Source organism: Silurus aristotelis (genome assembly GCF_946808225.1).
Source record: "Silurus aristotelis genome assembly, chromosome: 17".
In the NCBI taxonomy this organism is placed as follows: Eukaryota; Metazoa; Chordata; class Actinopteri; order Siluriformes; family Siluridae; genus Silurus; species Silurus aristotelis.
In genome coordinates, this window is record NC_139590.1 from 5,654,719 (window position 1) to 5,669,145 (window position 14,427).

A 14,427-nucleotide genomic window follows, 5' to 3' on the forward strand; every position below is an offset into this window, starting at 1 on the left:
CAGTTAGATGTCTATAGATGCCTATTTAAATTAGCCTGATTCCTAAAATCGTCTCATTTACTTGTGTTAATTTGTGGCGTAATAATTAATGCTTAGATTGTTTTTACGATTTCAATTCTTTTTTTAGCTTTTAAAGACAAAATGAAATCAAATATCATTATATATCAACTGTTAATAAATGTTTTGACATTTATAATCAGATTATTTGATGTTAATAAATGACGTTTGGCGGATTATTATTATTATTATTATTATTATTATTATTATTATTATTATTATTATGGGTTTTTTTTTTTTTTTATGGAAACAATGCTGGGGCTTTCTAGACCAGACTGTACTTACTAAAATCTTACTATTAATATCTCACTTGGCTATACAAGGTCTGTTCTCTACTTAGAAAAAAGCAAATTATATGGATTTGTGATAAATCATCATCATCATCATCATCATCATCATCATCTTAATCAATATGAGGTGCACTGGCGGTGGCAGCGGTGCTCTCTTAATTTCATATTATTTTCATTATATGAAGGCAGGTGACATACAAGCAAGTGCGCACATCAGTTATCCTCATAATCACAGTGAGTGAAGCATTATGGAACAATCAGATAGATCAGTTTATAAATAAGTGACTACTTGATTATGTGAATGAAGTCCTTTCACTGTAAGCTGAGCTTTAACTGGCAGAATTTTAAAAAACAAACATAGACAAGTGGGATCTTACCAATCCGTTGTTGGGTTTGATACTGTCTGGCAAGGGCCTCTCCGTTTCGTATGCTTCAGAGTTCGTGTTGTTGCCGAGAGATGCACGAGGAATGGGAGTAACAGCATGGGAGCGCCAGGTCTCAAAGTCTGTTGAGTAAGGACTATTGTGATTGGAGATGCGCTTTGACCTATGGATGGAAAAACAAACACACACAGAATAAACATGTATATTAGACTTTCCATTTCTGGGTAAATATTCCGCTTGTTCATATACAAACTCATACAATATAAAACAATGGAAAATTTGAAAGCATCCTTGCATAGCAAGAGGATTTTCTTTTTTAGAAAAATTTGGATGGTTCATGTAAAAAATAAAACATACACTTAATGTATATTTATAATAATTGTTTGATGGAGCTGGATGCAAAGCCATCAATTGTATTGCTTTTTAGTTCCATTTAATGTTAGTTTGTCAGCATCCTTTCCTTTGAAAAAACAATTTTGTCTTTATTTAATTTCATTGATGTATTAAATACATTTTATTTATCATGCGTTTCTATGACCCACTGACATACATTCTTTTACTTTTTCTATACACTATATAGATACTTAACCATAAGATTTGTATGTGCATTTTGAACATCCCATTCCACATTTAATCCCCATTTGCTGTTATACTATTCTCCACTCTTCTGGGATCTACTCAAGAGCTTCCATCCCGATTTACTTTAACCAAATTTTTATTGAGCTGGCTTTGTGCACATTGTCATGCTGGAATAGGTTTGGGTCTCCTAGAGCAAGTGCAAGGAAAATTTCATGCTACATCCAAAGACTAATTGTGTGCTTCCAATTTTGTTGTTAAATCTTTTGCGGATGAAGCACAAAAATACTTTTTTTCATATAGTGCATCTTCCTTTAATGCTACTCAAGTAAAAATGCAAACACAGGATGTTTGACTGAGCAGAAAGTAGTAACAGAAAGTGAAGCTGGAAAAAGTCAATCGCATTTCATGACAAGGTGAACATATTTCTATAATGCACTGCTATCTGTTTTACTCAAGGGCTAAGAATAAACACACGTTATACTTTTTACTCAGTTATTCCACAGGATAATGATAGATGATTTAACATCCTGCTTTTTAAATGCCTTCTTGATCCTACTTCCATCTATAAGTATAATATGATTAGTATAACCTGATATGTTCCACATAGGCAAATACGGTCCACCTATATCATCTAATATTACGTTAAGGAAGTGTAGCAAGTCAGACAAAGTATGGAATTCACTAACACACTAGCACAGTATTTCTCTCTCTCTCTCTCTCTCTCTCTCTCTCTCTCTCTCTCTCTCTCTCTCTCTCTATATATATATATATATATATATATATATATATATATATATATATATATAAACAAATATAGGTACTCATAACCTTAATTCCTTTGAAGTCTGATAAACAAGGGTAATGGTTTGGTAGTGATTTCCAAGGTAGTAATTTGTGTTTTCTCTTGCATGTACACACCTGTAGACCACACAGCAGATTAGAAGGGCCAAAACAACGATGAGCAGAATTGCACCTAAAACGACGGCGACCACCACCAATGCCAGCAACGAAGCTGCCATTAAGAGAAACACAGTGTTAGTGCCTTTATTTAAGTGTATATACATAATAAAACAGCATACATGTTTTTACTAAGTCACTAAAAACTCAGGAATGTAGGATTTTGTTTATTGTTAAAGCACTCCACAACTGATACTATGGTCTCAAGGCATGCATATGCATCTCTACGCATGCGTTATGAGCTAATATAGCAAAGATCATTTTAATATCCTAAATGTAAGAACTTACAGTCATTGCAGTTGAAGCCGGAATAACCGAACGCACACCTGGAAAATGAATGAATAGTTGAACAGTTACATTGCACAGTGACTGACATTATTAGCTCCAGCCATTCCTTTGTCATGTTGATTTATCACTACAGCACCAGGGGGCAGTAGTTACAACCACATAAGGACATCATTACAAGGTCAGGCCATGTGTTGAGCTCTAATTAGATACTTAATGTAGATTTATTTAAGAATAGGTTACTCACGGCACACAGTCTTGGCCCACTGCTTGCTGGCCACTGGGACATGCTGAGGGGAAAAAACACAAATCACTATATCTGTACTGAAGACATCTAAGGAATTTGTTTGACTGTTAAAATGGTAGCAGGATGCATGAAGTTTAAGAAACCCTGTTCTTTTGTGCTTTCGGAAACGCTTTTCTGTTCACCACTGATGTAAACAGTGGTTGTCTGAGTTACTGTAATCAAGTCATGGCTCTCGAACTATTTAAAAGTTATTTTCAAGCCATTTAAATGCCTTTTCGAATGCTTTGAGTAAAGCAAACACATACATATGTTCACATACCTTTACATATTCTTTCAGAAAATCCAGTTAATATGTAGCCCGGCATGCAGGAGCATGTAGCTCTACCATTTGCACTACTACATATTGTAGAGCCAGCATCACATGGAGGCGGATTCTGAGCGCAAAGATTTGTGGCTACACAAAAACAAACACAAGGAAAAAAGAAAGTGAAAAAAGACATAAGGTCAGCATAGAGAAAGAGTTTTCAATGTGCAGTATTTCAAATCGAAACCAGTCTGTCTGTCTGTCTGTCTGTCTGTCTGTCTATCAATCTCATTTTGGCTTTGCTGCTTATATATTTGTTGGGATTATGAGATGAGATTCTAGACCATTAAAAATGAAAGGAATAAAATTAAGGAAAAAAAATATACAAAAATCGAATACAATTTATCACTGGTCCGGTTTAAGTTTAGATAATAAGTGTTAAAATCACATACTTGCTTCAAAAAGAATTGATTAACAAACGTTTTTAACGTAAATAATCATTAATAGACTGAATCACATTCAATTCTATAATTAATTGTGTTCACATTTCCGCGTGTGTCAAATAAACACTATTTACAGTATTACTAGCTGATGCTCTGAATGCATCTTTTTTTGTATAGTGCTCAAATTTTTTACAGGTGGAACATCACAGCTATATATTGTTACAAATTTGAAATCATAGCAACTGTCTAGAACGTCTTTGTATGCTGTAATATTCGAACAATTTTCCTTCAGGCTCAAATTTTTTCCAGTATGACAATACCTCTGTATACAAAGCAAGCTTTATAAAGACATGGTATGTGAGGGTTGGAAGGAAGAAATTCTCAGAATAAGCTTCACCCTTCACAGAAGGGTGAAGCTTATCATAACAATAAAGTGGTATAGAATGTTTAACATGTACATATGAGTGTGATTATTCAGGCCGTCACATCGTTTTGGCCATATATAGTATATACAGTGTAAGAATTGATAAACACTGGATCATTTTATTATGAAAACTGATTGATTTTGTTGTAATGGAGACACCATACACTAACAATGTATTTTATAACACACATAAACCAATTCTATTGGATGTGCCCAACAATTGAGCAGTTACCCCGAACTGCACACAATGACTTTCTGTCATGTAAATAAAGATTTACAGTAAGTCTGACTAAGTTTAACTTACGGGTAAAGCTAGCATTTTGGATAATGTTGTTTTTTATGGCATCCGTTATGGCCTGGTTTGTGGAATTATAGGTAGCTAAAGAGTTGGGTTCAAACACATTGTTCACTGTAGCCACCACACTGCCCGCACTGCAAACACACATACACACACATGATTAGATTGTACACTGAAGTCAGCATTCAGAGTTATAATGGTTGTCAGGGAAGATGGTTAAAGTGTAGAGAGAATTGAGAGGACACTTACGTTAGTGTCAAAACTGTCGAAGTTATGTAGCCTTGTTTTGAACTGAAAACGCTTTTCAGCTGGAAACGTGAACAAAAGAGAGAGAAAGAGAAACAATACAGTCCCAATTCAATAACTATTTAATAACTATAACTACTACAAATATAGTACCCTGAACATGAGGACATTTGAGGGTGTTGCAGTGGCAGTTGAGGGTGTAGTAGTGGCATTCAAAGGTATAGTGTTGACGTTTCAGGGTAAAGTTGTGGCATTTGAGGGTGGGGTGGTGATATTTGAGGGTAGAGTGGTGATATTTGAGGGTGGGGTGGTGATATTTTAGGGTAGAGTGGTGATATTTAAGGGTGAAGGCATGATATCATTGTGACATTTAAGGGGTGTAGTTGTGTCATTTATAGTAATATGTCAAATAAAGGGTGATGCATGGAATTTATCACTGGCTCACCTGTTGAACGATCCTATCCGATGTCGTACGAAATTGCTCTGAGGTATGATTACTCATTTCTGGTTTAAACTCTATTGACAGAAAATGCAGCAATCCTGGAAACACTTTTGCTGAAAATAAAAAAGACAGAGATATACAGTAGTTACATCAAACACTGGAATTGTAATAAAGAATAATTCTTATTCTCTAATTTCTTGTCCTCTGACACCTACCCTCTATACACAGGCCTTGTGACATGTATGTTCCAGCCAGACACTGACAGACAGAGTTAGCACACATGCTCAGGGGTGGACATTGCATTTCTGGACAGGTAGCTACATAACAGAGAGAAAGAGAGTGAAAAATCGTTTCTAAGATAAGTGTAACCCATTGAATAAAGGCGGAGAAGCAAGATTACACACCTGGTATGATGATTGTGTTAGTAGTCGATACTGGAGGCACAGGGGTGACGGTGCTCTGCGATGTATTGATGCTGCTGTTGTTTTCAGTTGTTGAGGGTGCTGTAGTAACATTTGCGGTTGTACTTGTGATGTTTGGAGTGGGTATAGCAGAGGCATTCGATGTTGCAGTAGTGTTGCTTGTTGTGGTAACATTTTTGGTTGTAAAAGTGATGCCTGGAGTGGGTGTAGCAGTGACATTTGATGTAGCAGTGCTGTTTGTTGTGGGTGTAGTGGTAAGATTTCTGGTTGTAGTAGCGGGGCTTGGTGTGGGTTTACTGGTAACATTCGATGTAGCGGTGCTGTTTGTTGTGGGTGTAGTGGTAGGTGTAGGTGTAGTTGTGCCATTTAATGTTGTAGCCGTGACATTTGGAGGTGTAGTGGTCACATTTGAGGGAATATTGGTGATGTTTGAGGGTATAGTGGTGACATTTGAGGGTGTGGTGGTGACATTTGAGGGTATAGTGGTGAAATTTGAGGGTATAGTGGTGAAATTTGAGGGTATAGTGGTGACATTTGAGGGTGTAGTGGTGACATATGAGGGTGTAGTGGTGACATTTGAGGGTGTAGTGGTGTCATTTGATGGTGTAGTGGTGACATTTGAGGGTGTAGTGGTGTCATTTGAGGGTGTAGTGGTGACATTTGAGGGTATAGAGGTGACATTTGAGGGTGTAGGAGTGTAATTTGATGGTGTAGTGGTGACATATGAGGGTGTAGTGGTGACATTTGAGGGTACATTGGTGACATTTGAGGGTGTAGTGGTGTCATTTGAGGGTGTAGTGGTGTCATTTGAGGGTATAGAGGTGACATTTGAGGGTGTAGTAGTGTCATTTGATGGTATAGTGGTGACATTTGGGGGTACAGTGGTGACATTTGAGGGTGTAGTGGTGACATTTGAGGGTATAGAGGTGACATTTGAGGGTGTAGTGGTGTCATTTGATGGTATAGTGGTGACATTTGGGGGTACAGTGGTGACATTTGAGGGTGTAGTGGTGACATTTGAGGGTATAGAGGTGACATTTGAGGGTGTAGTAGTGTCATTTGATGGTATAGTGGTGACATTTGGGGGTATAGTGGTGACATTTGAGGGTGTAGTAGTGTCATTTGATGGTATAGTGGTGACATTTGGGGGTATAGTGGTGACATTTGAGGTTGTAGTCGTGACATTTGAGGGTGTAGTAGTGTCATTTGAGGGTATAGTGGTGACATTTGGGGGTATATTGGTGACATTTGAGGGTGTAGTAGTGTCATTTGATGGTATAGTGGTGACATTTGGGGGTATAGTGGTGACATTTGAGGTTGTAGTGGTGACATTTGAGGGTATAGAGGTGACATTTGAGGGTGTAGTGGTGTCATTTGATGGTATAGTGGTGACATTTGGGGGTACAGTGGTGACATTTGAGGGTGTAGTGGTGACATTTGAGGGTATAGAGGTGACATTTGAGGGTGTAGTAGTGTCATTTGATGGTATAGTGGTGACATTTGTGGGTATAGTGGTGACATTTGAGGGTGTAGTAGTGTCATTTGATGGTATAGTGGTGACATTTGGGGGTATAGTGGTGACATTTGAGGTTGTAGTCGTGACATTTGAGGGTGTAGTAGTGTCATTTGAGGGTATAGTGGTGACATTTGGGGGTATATTGGTGACATTTGAGGGTGTAGTAGTGTCATTTGATGGTATAGTGGTGACATTTGGGGGTATAGTGGTGACATTTGAGGTTGTAGTGGTGACATTTGAGGGTGTAGTAGTGTCATTTGAGGGTATAGTGGTGACATTTGGGGGTATATTGGTGACATTTGGGGTTGTAGTGGTGACATTTGAGGGTATAGAGGTGACATTTGAGGCTGTAGTGGATTCATTTGATGGTATAGTGGTGACATTTGGGGGTACAGTGGTGACATTTGAGGGTGTAGTGGTGACATTTGAGGGTATAGAGGTGACATCTGAGGGTGTAGTAGTGTCATTTGATGGTATAGTGGTGACATTTGGGGGTATAGTGGTGACATTTAAGGGTGTAGTGGTGACATTTGAGGGTGTAGTAGTGTCATTTGATGGTATAGTGGTGAAATTTGAGGGTGTAGTGGTGACATCTGAGGGTGTAGTAGTGACATTTGAGGGTATAGTGGTGACATCTGAGGGTATAGTGGTGACATTTGACGGTGTAGTGGTGACATTTGTGGGTGTACTGGTGACATTTGAGGGTGTAGTGGTAACATCCGAGGGTATAGTGGTGATGTTTGCGGGTGTAGTGGTGATATTTGAGGGTGTAGTGGTAACATTAGAGGGTATAGTCGTGATGCTTGCAGGTGTAGTGGTGATATCTGAGGGTGTAGGGGTAACATTTGAGGGTATAGTGGTAATGTTTGCGGGTGAAGTGGTGACATATGAGTTTGTAGAGATGTCTGGTGTGGGGGTTGTGACATTTAATGTAGTAGTTTCATTTGATGATGTAATGGTGGCATTTGGGGGGGTAGTGTACACACTTATGGGTGTAGTGGTAGCATTTGGAGGTATAGTGGAATTATTTGAATCTGTACTGGTAACATTTGAGGTCATAGTGGTAATTAAGGGTGTAGTGGGGGCATCTGAATGTGTAGTGGTAATATCTACGTGTGTAGTGGTATCATTTAAGGTTGTAGTGGTGACATTGGTGAGTGTAGTGTAAACATCTATGGGCGTACTGCTGACAAGTGTAGTAGTATCAATTAAGGGTGCAGAAGTGACATTTGAGGAGGATGTGAAGACGCTTGTGGGTGCATTAGTAATGCTTGTTGTTGGTGTAGTGGTAAAATCTGAGTGTGCAGTGGTGACATCTGAGGATGTATTGGTGATATCTAAGGGCATAGTGGTGACATCTGAGGTGACTGGCGTTTCTTTATTATGTATCGCATCTGTCGATGCAAATGTAGTGTTACTAGATGTAAAATCAATAGTGGTATTTAGGTCTGTATGTCCCATGGTACTTATCAGTGGTGTTTTTGTTGTAGCTGCAGAATTGGTTGTGTTGTCCATTACTTGTGTATCTGTGTGAGGATCATCTGTGGTAGTGCTATAAGTCGGCGTTATGCCGGTCCCTGAAAGAGGATCATAAATAGAGTTAAAAGTGAAATGTGCTTTTGAAATTCACTCTTTATTTATTCTTTAATTAGCTGCTAATATACATTACTGCATATTGAAAATACCTGCCACTCCTAGATGGGGCACAGAGACCAAGCTTTCCCTCTTTTGCCATTAAGAACAGTCTTTTTATCCTTTACATAGTCATTTAGGCTATTAACATGGCCTGAATTCGATTACTTCTTAAAAAAAAAACAGCAGCACCAGAAAAGGGTGGAATTGATTTTGTTCTATGCAAAAGCTTTTTGTGCCATGCAAAAGCTGAAACAGCTTATCATAAAAGTCAATTTATCTACATACATTAAACCAAATCCTTATATATAATGAATGTTGGGTGTAAATTAGTTAAACGTGGTTCTTACATCTATAACATGTCACAAATAGTGATTGAGAAGGCACAACGAAACTTGAATTTTTTATTTGTTAATTTTTAGCTGCACGTTTTCTCAATCTTGAGAAACAGACAGTCAACTTTTTTCAATATCCACAACTACCAACTTTTTAGATGATACCATTTTATCTACCCAACATACTCACTTTATACACCCATATTTTTTTACTTTATCAAACTTATTAGGGTTCCTATGAATGGAGCACTATACCTTTAACTGATTCACTTGATTCATCTGGGACTGTAGAAAGAGTGCTGTACATATTACTCGTGGTGCTGGATGAAGAATCATTATGTGTAGAAGTTTCCTCAGATTTATTGCTTGTAGTTGAACTAGTGCTAATTGGTGCAGTCGTGTCATTACTGAAGGACGTCACAGCTGTGGATGGGCTGATAGAGGAGTCCTCTGCGGAGATGTCTGGCATTACGTTAGAGTTGCCAATGATAACTGCAAACAGAAGTATAACCGTGAATACGTAGAAAGTAAAAACAGAGGAAAAGGACGCAAAACAAACTAAAGGCTTGTCATTTGTTTTAATCATCGAAATCCCTGCAAAATGCAGGTCGCTATCTTGTATTATGTGTCTTGTCTTGTGTTGTCTGTCTGTCCTGGTTTTCGTCTGCACTGTTTGCACTAGGTTGCACTCGATGCACTTTATCTAGCTTTGTGTTGTGTTGTGTTGTGTTGTAGCTCTATGATGTTTAGTGTAGCACCAGGGTTCTGGAGGAACGTTGTCTCGTTTCTACTGTGTACTGTTTACCACTGTGTATAGTAGAAATGACAATAAAAGCCACTTGACTTGACTTGACAAAAAAAAAAGGTCTTATACTTGATCTAACATACGTAAAATTTAGTTAACAAAGCCTTATTCTATAGTTTGGCATGTTGTCGAGGAGATCATTCACAAGCTTGTCCAGGAAACCAGTTTTAGTTTCCTAACATTTAGTTTATATCTTACTGTTTCCTTTGTGTAATGTTTATAAGTGGAGCAAGAAATTATACCAGGAAATTTCTCCATTTCAGAATTAGCTTAATTTCTAGACTATGCACAAACTTAACTACCCTTATTTTAGTTAAGACACCTTCACATGGAATACTTGTTATCTCCTGTCCTGCATGTTGTAGTGTTTTTACTGCTCTGTTTCAAGCACTTGAACTTCGAAGTGGCTCTTGAATGACTGGTTAAATCTGGTGTAGCAGGAAAACATTAAAATCGTTTAATGTTTAGTATTAATGTATAGTATATACCTAATTCTAATTATTGGAAATAAAAGCATGTTATAAGAAGAGACAAACTAGAAACAGGTCATAGTGTCTGCCAGTGCAGTAAGATAAGTACATGTGGTAAGATTAATTGAAATAAGAAAACATATCTAGGCTTTAGAAAAAATAAATTGTCTTAAAACTTATATTCCAAGCAGTCGATTTGGTCTAATTACCTTAAAACTAGCTTGTTAATTATTTTTAAACAGTTTACTTCTCTTAATTTGTGTAAAAATAACTTTAAGCTAAGAAAAAAAGATAAATAATTTTACACAATCTGCTCTTGCATAGTACTTTATTCTTAATATAAGATCAATAATATTGGAGATGGATGATCCGCTGTGATGACCCCTAATGGGAGAAGCTGAAAGAAGAAGAAGAAGAAGAAGAAGAAGAAGAAGAAGATCATTTAAACATATTTTGATGGCGAGAAATAAGATTGTATGTCTTGACTAGATGAGGAGGTTTTGCAATTTAAGTTAATGGATTTTGAAACATTAAGATTAGCAGTCTAGTTGCTTGAATCTCAGTGTGTTGAAGTAAAACATAGGTAAAGGTCTATGTAAGATTTGACTTCACCACCGGCCTTCTGCTTTAGTTAGCCTGCTGTTTAGGTAGGCCCAAGCAATAAAAACGCAGAGTAACATAATTTAAAAATTCCATAAATTTATTGCTCAAAAAATATTTTTTCATAAACATTTTATCTCTTTAAGAGTGAGATAAAAATGTATTTGTGCCCCAAACCTTCAAATAAAGTTATATGATGGACACGATCAAAACTCAAATTAATCAGGTCATGTAACAACAGGTCAAAACTCTTCTAAAGAATTGAAAAACTAAAACCTTAGTACTACAATGAAAGAAAAAAAGAATGCGTTTACTTTGTTGAAACAGCAATTAGAGGTCTTTCAGAACACAATATAATTGATATGACTCAAGTTAGCCTTAAAATTGGTACAGTATGTGCTTTTTGAACATCCCATTCCGTTCTTGTTTGCTATTATAATACACTCCATCCTTCTGGGAAGATGTTCCACTAGATTTTGGAGTGTGCTTGTGGAGATATGTGCTCAACAGGAGCAGTGTTCCAATTCATCATGTTCAATAGGGTTGAGGTCAGAGCTCTATAACAGGCCACTCAAGATCTTTCACTGCATCTCATTTCAAACATATCTTCCTGGAGCTGGCATGGGGGTATTGTCATGCTGGAACAGGTTTGGGTCACCTAGTTTAAGTGAAGGGAAAGTTTCATGCTATCACATTCAAAGACAACCTATAGAATTGTGTGACTCCAACTTTGTGGGAAACATTTTGGGGATGGCTGTAAATTCAGGTGTCCCAATACGATCGTCCTTATCATGTATAAGCCTTAGAGGTCAGGAGGTTTTATTCAGGAGGAGGCTTACTATGAAGGTAACATTCAGCAGAGGCCAGTTATCTTGGTACAGTTCCATACTATGAGTGAAGGTGAAGAAGAATTGCTCAGTTATCTTTGTTTAGGTTTTTTTTGTGAGGCAACAATATCAGTATAGCTGAGCTTCTGTTTTCCATCAATAGGAGGCCTGATGCTGTTGTCACCAGATAAAATGGACTGCAAGGTTGTTTTTATGCTGGCGATGTGTACGTAATCGTACACCATACTTTCAGGCCTAATTAACTAAGAGATAGTATAAGAATGCAAATCCAGCACTATTCTAAAAATTTATTCTCAGCTGCTAAACCTTGCTAAAGCAGTCTTTACCTTCCTCTCTCTCTCTCTCTCTCTCTCTCTCTCTCTCTCTCTCTCTCTCTCTCTCTCTCTCTCTCTCTCTCTCTCTCTCTCTCTCTCTCTCTCTCTCTCTCTCTCTCTCTTCTTTTACTGCCAGGCATGTGATTCTCAGTGCTATGGCTGATTTGATTATTTTCCAGGAACATGCAGTGATCTAGTGTGTCATGGATTATTGCCTAGTAACCAAAACGCAGTGACGGATCAAGGAAAGTAAAGAAATAAGCAGGGGAACACACCTGCCTTTTCGAGACACAATTTATATAGCGATTTGTTGCTCACTGACCGAAAACACACCCAGAGCAAAACATATATATTGATACTCCGAAGTTAATGATTACCTAAATACAGGCACTTCTGTTCCATCAAACACACGTGGATCGGTACGCAGCGTGTCGCCTAATCCCTTTTTAAGCAGCTGAACTTTTAGATTAGATTATCTCTATATGAAAAAAAAGCTTTGATAATGAGCCAGGCTTGTGCAGGTTGTGATGTGTAATGTTTTGGAGAATGGTTTTCCATGTGATCAGGAGTTTTCTTTTGATTCTAAAAATGCACATGTATATAAATACATAGACAAACACAAACATACAGCAAGTAGAGTTTGACTGTTATAAGGCAGACAGTGTTTAGATAGTAAATAATGACTTAAGTGCTACTCAGACACTCGCACAGGAATTTCATGCAAAGTAGAGGTGTGTCTCAGTGGGGCACAGCTTTCGGACCTTATATTCCTTGACGATATCAACTCAGATAGTCGTATTCAGGAAAAAATGAAACAGTACGCTTATAAGAGATATGTCTTATCTTCAGGAGGGAATTTGTCACGGATAAAAAGTACGCAGAAAATGTGATCAAATGGGCACTATTTATTTTATCATATCATATCAAGCGTAACAAAACGTGTCCTTTTTTTATCATATAGAGCTGTTTTTGGCTAAATGAGACGTACATGATAATTTCATGACCTCGATTTTGTATCTTTAGTAGATACTTAGTTCATGACCTCGATTTAGTTTGCTTTGTAGAATTCAAGCGTTATATTCATATTAAGTTTGTAATCCTGTGTACCAGTGTAGATTTATTTATTGCTAGAGACTCAAAGCACTTTTGTACGTCGCTTTTGTAAATGCCGCAAATGTAAATGTAAATGTAAATGTATCTACTGGCTTTATTGCTGTGTGAGCCATGGTAAGTAGCTGGTCCAAAATGAAATAAATAAATAAATAAATAAATAAATAAATAAATAAATAAATAAATAAATAAATAAATAATTTGTTGATAAAACAATGGCAAACAACATTAACTACAATGCTAGTCCATATGTCAATGTGTTTTAGGGATACCTGGAAATAATTTGCAAATTAATATTGAATTCGAAAGCACATACTTCCCAGTCAAAAGGTGTGGATGTGCTGTCTGTTTTCTGTACACAGTACACTCTGTATTTACACAGTAATGATCTTGTCGTCAACACACCCACAGCACACAGCAGAACTTATAACACCATATAAAAAATATATAAAATTTTACTGAAACCAAACTATAAAACTGTTAGGTAGGTGGACATGCTTGCAGCCATCTATATAAAACCATCACATATGTACCTAAGGATCAAAACAATAAAAAAAAAAATCGGAACACTTTAAACATGTACAGTAATGTACAGACAGAAAAGGACGTTTTTGTGTATGTGAGAAGTGACTCAGTTCACACAGTCTCTTTGGGCATTTCTAAATAATATCATATGCAACACACTTATACCCTCTCATGCATAAGTACATCACTGGGCTTGCTCTTTTTTGGGATTGCTCGAATCATACAGTGACTCCCGAGTTGTCTCTTTCAACATTTACATCATCTGACACACACCAAAACCTGTCAGCACACCTAAGTGTACAAATACAATCTGCCCTAATCTCTTTTCCAGTCTCAAACACAGTTTACATTTACAGAGAAAACAATGGTGGACAGTAAAGAAGTAAATGTCCCTAGATTTAACCCTAGATTTAAATAGCTTTATACATATCTGTACTTTACTGAAGTAATAGTACTGAAGTATTTCCATTAACCTACATTTCAAAGTCAAATATTTAACTTTTCACTAAGTCGTCAGTGTTTGACTGATTAACATCATTCTATTAATAGATTGCTGTGCTGAGAGTAACATTAAAGTCTTTAACATAAACTGATTTGGTCAAGCAATTTTGTGACAAAAAAAAATGATAGGAACATAATAGCCATAATAAATCATAGTACTGTGGGTACTAACCGTATTTTCAGGACTATAAGCCCCTACTTTTTTCTCACACTTTGAACCCCACGGCTTAAACAACAAAGCGGCTAATATGTGGATTTTTCCTGGGTTTTTTCCGGTTTTCACAAGACAAAAAAAAATAAGCCCCATAACATTAGACCAATGAAATTACTGAACGGGTTCAGATGAATGAACCAATGAAACTCTTTATATTAAATCAGATGCGCTCCCACTGAA

The 14,427-nt window shown here is 37.1% G+C and overlaps 1 protein-coding gene across 2 annotated transcripts in view; it reads right to left on the reverse strand.

Moving 5' to 3' along the window:
* The window catches only part of LOC310740468 (uncharacterized protein), a 33,476-nt gene that overhangs the window by 3,654 nt on the left and 15,395 nt on the right, over positions 1 to 14,427 (reverse strand). For both annotated transcript variants that reach the window (XM_083567217.1, XM_083567216.1), the window contains exons 2-12: positions 9,116 to 9,352; positions 5,360 to 8,470; positions 5,171 to 5,272; positions 4,959 to 5,068; positions 4,517 to 4,575; positions 4,274 to 4,401; positions 3,118 to 3,252; positions 2,799 to 2,841; positions 2,555 to 2,592; positions 2,228 to 2,321; positions 725 to 893 (exon numbers count right to left, since the gene is read on the reverse strand). In XM_083567217.1, the coding sequence (XP_083423343.1) occupies positions 725 to 893; positions 2,228 to 2,321; positions 2,555 to 2,592; positions 2,799 to 2,841; positions 3,118 to 3,252; positions 4,274 to 4,401; positions 4,517 to 4,575; positions 4,959 to 5,068; positions 5,171 to 5,272; positions 5,360 to 8,470; positions 9,116 to 9,352 (4,226 nt within the window). The remainder of the gene's footprint in view (positions 1 to 724; positions 894 to 2,227; positions 2,322 to 2,554; positions 2,593 to 2,798; positions 2,842 to 3,117; positions 3,253 to 4,273; positions 4,402 to 4,516; positions 4,576 to 4,958; positions 5,069 to 5,170; positions 5,273 to 5,359; positions 8,471 to 9,115; positions 9,353 to 14,427) is intronic.